The sequence below is a fragment of the Peromyscus eremicus genome, chromosome 2 (genome assembly GCF_949786415.1).
Source record: "Peromyscus eremicus chromosome 2, PerEre_H2_v1, whole genome shotgun sequence".
Classification (NCBI taxonomy): Eukaryota; Metazoa; Chordata; class Mammalia; order Rodentia; family Cricetidae; genus Peromyscus; species Peromyscus eremicus.
Window position 1 is genome coordinate 147,276,761 of NC_081417.1, and position 10,097 is coordinate 147,286,857.

Consider the following 10,097-nt stretch of genomic DNA (forward strand, 5'->3'; position numbering starts at 1 on the left):
CTCCCTCCAGTGGTTTGTGTTTATACTTCTCGGAGCCAGGAACACGTGGCTCTTGACCTGTTCCTCTGACAGTTGCTCCCCAACTCTGGGGTCTTTTCAAACGAGAGGTTACCCTCATTATTCTCATGGTAGCATCCCTGAATATGGACATGTTCCAGACTCCACACTGGTTCCTCATGTGTAACAGCTCAGTGATGCCTCCTAACAGCCCTGCTTTTTGTTTTTGTTTGTTAGCGTTTAAACAAAAAAGGGAGCTGAGGCACAGAAGTCATGTGACTCACCTGAGGTCACAAGAGAGACTCAGACAAACCAGGGTGCCTGTTCCCAGAGTCCCTGATACCACAGTGCTTGCTATAATCTGGTCTCTTCTCTCTGTTCCTGTCTCTGATACCTGGCTGACCCCAGTGCTCAAACCAGATGCCCATTAAGCAGAGGCCACAGAGATGACCCCTGGCTCCTGTAGCAGGCTCCCATTCCCCCATGCTCCTCCATGGATGGCAAGATGGCCCTTGACCCAGACACATATCTATCAGGAACTCAAGAGCACAGATATGAAGTACCGGAACCGTGTGCGCAGCCGCATCAGCAACCTGAAGGACCCCAGGAATCCCGGCCTGAGGCGGAACGTGCTCACTGGGGCCATTTCCCCAGGGCTCATCGCCAAGATGACAGCAGAGGTGAGGAGGATCACGGGCCCTTGGTGCAGGGTCCTGGCCAGGGCCCCCTTGCTGCCCAGCTCTGAGAGCAGTGGATGTAACTCTAAGGACATGATCTAGGTGCTCTTTCAACAGGCCCAGCCCAGCCCTCACTAGTTCGTAAGTATTGAGGGTCATAGGAGACTCTTGTTGGACACACTTATTTCAGACCCCGCATCTTTGAAAGATCTTTGGCACACCCTTGGGTGTGATTAGCTTCCAGAGCTACCAGGGGACTCCCCATCAGTCTTCAGATGTTGGAGAAATGAAGAGACCTAGAAAAGGCGAGAGGAAATGTGTTAAGCTTCTAAAGACTGGGTGGGATTCAGGGTGTTTTGGTGGTCCAGAGCGGAGGAGCATGATGCATGCTCTGTGCACAATGTATGGAATGAGTATCTGGGGTGTGTGTGCGATACTGTGTGTTGTTGTATGTGTGATGTGGCGTGTGGTATATATGTGATATACAAAGTGTTTGTGGTGTGTGTGTGACAAATGTATGGTTAGAATGTTTAGTGTGTGAGTGTGATATAGATAGCTTTCTGTGGTGTAGGTGATGTGTGGAATGTTTATGTGTATGATATGTGATATGCATATGATATATCATTACTGCAAGTGTAACATTGATATGAGTAGGTGGTATGTGATTAATATGAATGTGTGGTGCGTGGCTAGAACTACATAGTGAGACCCTAACTCAAAACAAATGGCAACCACAAAACCCAGGCCTTTTAAATGGAGCACAGTGGGTCCGGCAAGATAATTCAATAGATAAAGGAGCTTGCCATCAAGCTTGAAGACCTGATGTGTGAGCCTGGTTACTGTGGGGACCTGCTGGGTGGTGTAGCCCCCAGGTCATGGTTCCCACCAGCACACAGGGCTAGAGAGCATTCATAGCTCAAGCAGGCACTGGGTTAAAGCCCAGAGTGGAAGGCTATGGGACACGGGTGAGCAGCAGCCAGGTCAGATGCCAGGACGGTTTGATCCAGGCCAAGGCCTGGCAGACAGGATGAGCACCATCCTAAAGGAATGATCCCACAGTACTAATTCCGGCTGTCAGCACCTGCTGCTGTCCTGCACAATCCCAGCTGACCTTGACCCAGCTAGAACTCCCAGGCTGGACCTTCCAGCCAGGATGGAGAGGAGATTCCTCCAGGACAGGCCTCTCCCAGGTCAGGTGGGACCAGGGAGTCCAACCTCTCCTCCAGCTCTATGTTCTTGACCCAGCATGGTACTTCCTCCTCAGCTCAGACTCTAGAAACCTGACAAAGGGCAGAACTCCCCCACCCACCTCCAAACAGACTCATTTCTCTCCAGGAAATGGCCAGCGATGAGCTGAGGGAGCTGAGGAACGCGTTGACTCAGGAGGCCATCCGTGAGCACCAGATGGCCAAGACAGGCGGCACCACCACTGACCTCTTGCGATGTAGCAAGTGCAAGAAGAAGAATTGTACCTATAACCAGGTGGGCAGAGGTTAGGTGGAGTGGGGCAGGGCCACAGCAAGGGGAGCCCATGAAGGTGTTGAAGGGAACAGGAACCAAACTCTTCAGGCCACTGGCAAGCTTGGAGATGCCACCTCAATGCCTTGTGGCTTTCTGGAAAATGTTCAGATTGTGGAATGAGCTGCCATATATCCATGGAACAGGACCAGTGTGTCCTGTCTGTCCTGAAGTGAGAGGAAGCCCCAGACCCCAACCTGCACCACACTGACCTCCATGCACACTGCTGGGCACAGACTTCAGGAGAGTCACAGACGCTGGAAGGAAATATAGCAGTGTGAACCCAGGAAGGCTTTGAACTCAGATCTGAACGTTTCTTTTCTTTTTATCATACTTGGTTATTAGGGCCTTGAATTTACTTTACAGCTAAGGCTACCCTGGAATTTCTGATCCTCTTGCCTCCTAAGTGCTGGGATTTCATGTGTACACCACCATGATGGGCTGTTGGGTCCCAAGCCTTTCTGAGGGAGTCCAGTCAGCTTGTCCAGTGATGACTAAGGGGGTTCCTGAGGATGAAGATTCCCAGGAACCATAGCAGACTGGGAGGTGGGGAACAGACCTTCCCCTAAACCCCAAGAATGGCCTATTGCTAGGTTCTGTCCTTAGAGTAGCAATATTCTTGAGTTCTAACTCGTATTTAGTGAATCTAGAACTCTCTTCGTTTCTCTTACCTGTTCAGCTCAGCAAGCAAAATTCATCAAGATAGCCAGGCATGGTGGCACATGTCTGTATTTCCATCACTGGGGAGTCCGAGGCAAGAGGACAGGATTGGGGTCAGGGGCGGTAAAGCCAGCCTGGGATACATAGGGAAACCTGTCTGAAAGGGGGGGAAATGAGTTAGAGAGATGGCTCAGTGGTTAAAGAGAAATCAGATCCAGCACCCATATTGGATGGTCCACAAATGCTTGTAACTCCAGTTCCAGGGGATCTGATGTCCCCCTCTGGACTCAATGTGCACCTGCACGTATGCATGCACTGTGAGTGTGTGTATGCACATGTGCACACACACATCTTTTTTTAAAAAAAATTAGGATTGGGAATGTAGCTCTGTTGGTAGATCAGTGGGGTGTGGGGTGGGGGCAGGCTTGAAGCAGTGGGTTTGATCCCCAGCACCACAGAGACCAGAAGTGGTGGTTCACTCTAATCCCAGCACTCGAAAGGTAGAGGGAGCGGGGCTAGCGAGGTGGGTCGTTAGGTAAAGGTGCTTGTTGCCAACCCTGATGACCCAGATGGTAAAAGGGGGAGAACCAACTCCTGCAAACTGTCCTCTGACCTCCCCACATGCCATGACATATGCAGCCACATGCGTACACACAAAATGAAATGTAATTTAATTTTTTTTAAAGAGAGGAAAGAGGATCTGAAGTTCAAGGTTAGTTTTGGATACGTAAATAAGAGACTCTGCCACAAGGGTGGGGAGGAAATATCAGGACCACTTTGCCCTCAGCACCCTGTGGCTACAGTAGAAATATAGTCATCCTTCTTGTTTTCTGGAAGGATCTCTTGAAGCAGTCCAGTTCTGGAATTGGGGGACATCTGAGCAAGCTCCTGTGATCCTCTGTGCCTGCTCTAGATGGGGTTATGGGCGCTTGCACAACACTGGCCTTCAGAAGTGAGCTGCTCACTAGCATAGTTTATTCCCCCAAAAGCTCACTACTGCCCTTCCTCCTTACTACTGCTGTGTAGTGACAAGGCTGTGCCATGCTGTGCCCCCCTGACAGACAGCTGGAGGCACATACCAACAGAGAGTTTCTTCCCCTGCTGCTGATCCCAGTGGACATCACCAGGCTGGTTTTAGAGAAGCTGGGAACTCCAGGGCCTTGTGGTGGAAACCCATGTCACTGAACCAGAGTGACTTGGAGGACCGGAAATAGGAAAACACAGCATAACCTGCCCCAGTGATCTGCAAGCCCCCTTTCCTCTCTGGGTCTCAGCTGCTTGCAGGATGACAGTAGACCAGGTGATTTCCCAGGTACCTCCAGCCCAGACCCATGTCAGATACAGTGTGTTCAGGGGGTGAGTCTGGGAAGGCTTCTTGTAAGAGAAGGCTTGGAACAGAAGAAGAGAAACCAGTTTGGAAGGATCAACAAGAGTGCAAGTGCAATGGCCAGGCTGAGCTGTGGGATTCTGAGTGAGCTGGCAGATGACCAGAGGAAAAGGGATTATCCATCCATGTCAAGGAGGTTACCAATGTCTGGTGAATGTCAGTGTCGACCTGCGGGATTTGAATCCACTTCTAAAGACAGTGGGAGCCACAGCAGGGGGGTGACCATATGAATGATTCTTCTCTCTGTTAGGTGCAGACACGCAGTGCTGATGAGCCCATGACCACCTTTGTCTTGTGCAATGAGTGTGGGAATCGCTGGAAGGTCTGTATGCTTGTGCCTTTCTCCCTCCCCATCATCCACAGATGCTGCCCTATATAAGAAATAGTATACCTACAGGCAGGAAGGGGGCCCCGTGCCAGCAGGCTGGAGACTTGCCAGCCTGCAGTACAGTGACAGTGGCAGGTATTTCCTGGGAAGGGAGTGTTAGTTTGGAAGGGCAGCAGCTGGGAAGAGTAGCAGCTCAGTGTTTATCACAGTGTGGGCAAAGCCTTCTGTTGAACATGGATGGGCTTGGCTTCCTGGGGACCACAGAGGGGAGGGAAAAAACAGCATTTAAACCAGGCCTCTGCAAAGTGCTTTCACTGAAGCTATTGCCTTTGAACCTGGCCATGCATGGATAAGACAGGGAAGCTGAGCCCTGTCACAGTGGAGTAGCCCTGAGGTGGCCTGAGTGTCCTGTCCTTCTTAGAAAGCTCTGGAAAAGCCTTCTACTACTCAGTGCTGTGACCTAGTGGCCTGGCTCCTGCAGGGGCAATGGTCGGTTTTCAGCCATGAGAGCCCAGCAGAATCCTCCCAGATACTGCTCGCTGGGGGTATAGCTCAGGACTAGAGCATGTTCTGATGTGAATGAGGTCCTGGGTTTGATTTCCAGTGGAACACACACACACACACACACACACACACACACACGCACACGCACACGCACACGCACACGCACACGCACACACACATAAAAATATAATTTAAGAAAAAAATGGAGAAGACACTAGGTGAGATGGATTTAAACATATTACCATGGCCTAGCAAAGATCTGTGTTCCGTGATGGTAGCTACTATGAGGCAAAGACATTCTGTTTGCTCCTTTGTGCCTGTTGGAAAGGCAGGATCCAAGGGGGGTTGCATCTTGTCTTCTGACAGCATTTTTAGTTAATGTCCACTGCCATGTGGGACAGCTAAAGTCCAGCCAAGTGGTCTGTAACCACCATGCTATTTTTGATGTTGTTTTGAGACAGGGTCTCTCTATGTAGCCCCGCTGTCCTGGGACTCCTTACACAGGCTGGGCTGGCCTCAAACTCACAGAGATCCACCTGCCTTTGCCTCCTGAGTGCTGGGATTAAAGGCGGGCACCACCATACCATGCCTGCCTGTATCCGCCTTCTTGTCTCTGAGACTCAAAGAGACCTCTAATGCTGTTGCCTTTTGTTTTTATAGTTCTGCTGACGAACCCCCCACCAGGAGAGCAGTGGACAAGGTGAGGAAGATCAAGCCGCAAAAACAGACTGTGTGACCCGGAGCAACAATAAAAGTTCAAATGAAGGAAACTGCTGAGCCCTGGATGAGGCTAGGGATTAGAGGAGGTGTGTGTGGTATGTGTGTGTGTGTGGGGGAGCTTCTTTCGCCAATTACTAATTAGTCATGAAAAACGATTGTGATGCTCACCCCAGCACCTACACGGAGTGTCAGCATCAAATCAGAAGAGTCTTATCTTTGACATGACAGTGGCCTGGCACATCTTTAGTTCCTCCTCCTCCCCTACTGAGAAATAGCAGATTGGGGCTGGGGGTACCACTCAAGGGTAGGCCCTGGGCTCCACCCAGCATGGAGTAGATCCATCCCCTTATAGAGTAGAGAGGAAAGGACAAAAGCCTGGCATGGTGCTGTTTGCTTGTGATTCCAGCTGCTTGGGAGGCTGAAGATGATCACCTGAGTCTGGGAGTTCAAAGCTAGCCTAGGAAACAGTGAAACCTTGTCTCTTATTTTCTTTATTTCATTTCCATTTTATTATTTTATTGTATTTTGAGATAGGGTCTCATGTAACCCAGGATAGATTCAAACTCCGTGTGTAGTTGAGGGTGTGTTGAACTTCTGGTCACCTTGCCTCCACCTTCAAGACTTGGGATTATAGGCCTGTGCCATGATGCCCAGTTTATGCTGGACATTGAATCCAGGGCTTCATGCCTGCTAGGCAAGCACTCTACCAACATAGCTACACCCCCAGCTCAAAACTCTATCTTTAAACAAAACAGAAAACATGAGGGCTGGAGAGATGGGTTGCTGGTGAAGAACACCTATTGCTCTTACAGAGGACCCAGGTTCAGTTACCAGCACCCACATAGTGTCTCACAGCCATCCAAAACTCCAGAGGATCTGCTGCCCTCTTCTGGTCTCTGAGAGCACTGGGCACACATGTGGTACACATACATTCATGCAGGCAAAACACTCAGAGATATAAAATAAGTAAATCTTAAAAAAAAAAAAATTAGAGCCGGGTGGTAGTGGCGCACGCCTTTAATCCCAGCACTCAGGAGGCAGAGCCAGGCGAATCTCTGTGAGTTCGAGGCCAGCCTGGGCTACCAAGTGAGTTCCAGGAGAGGCGCAAAGCTACACAGAGAAACCCTGTCTCAAAAAAAAAAAAATTAGAAGAAAAAAAAAACCCCATGTGTGGTGGTGCATACATGGAATCCCAGTGCTTAGGAGGTAGAGGTAGGAAAGCCATAAGTTCAAGACCAACTTGATCTACACAATTGAGTGTCAGAAGGGTTGCTGTGTGGTTTGGCTTCTCCCCAAATGCTGCTGTGTCCTGAAAGGCCTCTGAGGACTCTGGATCATTCTAGGCAGGAATAGATCTAGCATGCAGGTAGGGTTACAGCAATGCCCAGGACTTTTAGCCCCCTTGAGGGTCCTGAACCCCAGAGCCTGCCCAGACCAAGGGTGTTCCTCACAGCTCTCTGAGCTTCCAAGAAGTGTGTGGAACATAGGAGCTTTGTTTTCCCGTGTTGACATCAGCTTGCTCATTATGCTGAGGAGAGCTTTAGGCAAAGCTACAAACTTCTAGAACAGCCTTTGACGCAGGTGTGGTGAGCTCTGGTAGTTCTATCACTGACTGTCTAGCAGCCCCAGACTGAGTCTCCTGGACTGTGCGTCCTACCATGGCCGAAGCACAGACGGCCGTGACTCCTAGGAATTTGAATATGTCACCCCTCTGCACCAATGTCTTGAGTACAACCGTGGGCAGAACTCCTGCATCCTAGAGTGACTGTAGGGGCTACAGAGTTTCCATCTGTCCTGGTCACCCATGGGGTAACACTGCTGGATCGTGATAGTGGAGGAGCTAGATAGAGTCTTCTGGGCACACCCCTACCGAATGGATGGTCAGGTTCCTTCCACCTGTCATAGACCTGCACTAGAAGATGGAGCCTGTAAACAGACTGGATAGGGAAATCTGCCACAGGGAGCTGGCAGGATGGCCCAGGAGGGGAAAATCACTTTCTGCCAAGCTGATGACCCAAGTCTAAGCCTCAGGATCCACATAGACAGTGGACTCCCACAGGTTGTCCTATGATCTCCACATGCATGCCATTGGACGGGCACCTCCCCTAAACACATCCATCCAAAAAATAAACCAAGAAAGAGCGACGGCAAGAGAAAGGCGGATAGGCAGGCAAACTTGCTAAAGCCTCCAGCTTTTACACCAGTCAAAGTTGCCTGTGGAAAGGCTGACTCTGCAGAGGGTTTCCTGCTCGAAGCTCCTAAAGACAGAGCAGGACAGACATCTGGATCTGCTTCCTGTCCCCGTGCACGATGCTGGGAGCTCCAGAGCTGCTCACAGCCTCAGCCCTACCTTCCAGCTGGTCTCCGCCTGGCAGGGAAACGGACTTCCACACTGGGTGGTGATGTGTGCCGCTTCTGAGGCACAAATGTCACCCCCAGATGTGCAGAGGGATGGCACTTAGGAATCTAGGTGTTCCTTAAAGTTTACCCTGGGAGTTGACCCCGGGGTCAGGTTGAGATACAGCATCTGACTCGGTGGGCCCCGGGTGAGGCTGAGAGTTTTTAGCTTTAGCAAGCTCCCAGACGCTGCCCGTGCTTCTGGCCATGGACCACACTCTAGGTAGGAAGGGTTCCGATGCCTAGATTTCTCTCTGCATGATTTAATTCTCCATTGCTTCTCACCTTCTGGCTAAGAGTAAATGTATCTAATCCTCCATCCGAATGTTTGTAAACCAAAGGAAGAGCACAGCAGTGCCCAATATCAATCTAATAATGTTAGTTTATTAATTTCATAAAATGTATTAATGTTGCTCTAGCATGTTTTTTTTAAATTTTACATTCCCCCACTTTTACATACTGAACTAAAATATATTTTTAAAAGGTTAAGAAAGATTTATACATCCTTTATAAAACAAAAATTCCAGCCTTAGAATTAAGCAATGAATGTTCAGTATTATAATGCTGTTTATAACAGGAGTTATAGTGGTAACATTTTACCCTTGAAAATGTCACTGATGTCACAGATGGGGCTGGAGAGATGGCTCAGTGGTTAGGAGCACTAGCTGCTCTTTTGGAGGACCTGGGTTCAAATACCAGCACCCACATGGCAGCTCACAACTGTGTATAACTCCAGTTCCAGAGGATCTGACACCCTCACACAGACATACATGTAGGCAAAATGCCACTGCACATAAAAAAATGAATAAATTTAAAAAAGAAAATGTCACAGATAATTTTACATTCATCCACTCATTCATATTGTGTGTGTGTGTGTGTGTGTGTGTGTTGTGCACACGCATGCCACACTGTGTGTATGGAAGACACCTTGTGAGAACTGGCTCTTGGTTCTCTCCTTCCATCACATGGGTCCTAGGGTCCTAACTTAGGTCCTCATTGTTAGTTTTCCTGGCTGCGTTGTGTTTCGTGGCATTTCCTTGCAGGGTAAGAACACAACACAGCCAAAAAAACTAACACTCATCCTTGGTGCCAACCACCTTATCTACTGAGCCTTCTCTCCAGCCCATGAGTGAGTATTTTAAAAGACACCCTGAGCCGGGCGGTGGTGGCGCACGCCTTTAATCCCAGCACTCGGGAGGCAGAGCCAGGCGGATCTCTGTGAGTTCGAGGCCAGCCTGGACTACCAAGTGAGTCCCAGGAAAGGCGCAAAGCTACACAGAGAAACCCTGTCTCGAAAAACCAAAAAAAAAAAAAAAAAAAAAAAAAGACACCCTGAAAGACTTTTAATACCAGAAGCTAATTACCTCTTACCGTTCTCTGGGTCGGAAGGATTTAGAGCATGGGGAAAACCAACCTGAGTCATCTTTGTCAGTGACCTCACTGTTTACAAAGGCAATGAGTCAGATTAAACCATGAAGGAACAAGCCCGTGCAAGACCACAGCTCTCCTTCACAAAAGGACACAGAAAAGATTGAATGGGCTGTAGGTCTTACAATACCCTGCCAGTGTGTTTTCCTGTCCCCACCCAGGATCCATCCGATTCATGCGGTTTCAGTGGCAAGATCACAGGTGTGACTGCATTCAAGTCCCCTGCTCTGCCACCCCCATTTAAAAGCGTCCATTCCCCCCCCCCCCCCATGCTCTTGGCAGGGCTTAGAGGGCCTTGCCTCACCTTCACACTTGGTTCCACAGCCACACTGGCCTCTCAGATTTGTATGGACTGTTGGGATGCCTCTTAACGCCGCGGCTGCCTTCACCAAGCCTTAGGCAAATTAGCATTAACATCTACCTCTCAGGTAGGCTTTCTGGAGGAGGCAAGATTGTTTCCCTGAAGGAGGAAAAGGACAAG

General features: G+C 49.5%; 1 protein-coding gene across 1 annotated transcript in view; it reads left to right on the top strand.

Moving 5' to 3' along the window:
- The window catches only part of Tcea3 (transcription elongation factor A3), a 29,409-nt gene extending 24,591 nt beyond the window's left edge, over nucleotides 1-4,818 (top strand). Inside the window, exons 8-10 of the mRNA XM_059255199.1 lie at nucleotides 522-677; nucleotides 2,010-2,156; nucleotides 4,490-4,818. Of these exons, the coding sequence (XP_059111182.1) occupies nucleotides 522-677; nucleotides 2,010-2,156; nucleotides 4,490-4,618 (432 nt within the window). The 3' untranslated portion in view covers nucleotides 4,619-4,818. The remainder of the gene's footprint in view (nucleotides 1-521; nucleotides 678-2,009; nucleotides 2,157-4,489) is intronic.
- The last annotated feature ends 5,279 nt before the right edge of the window (nucleotides 4,819-10,097 follow it).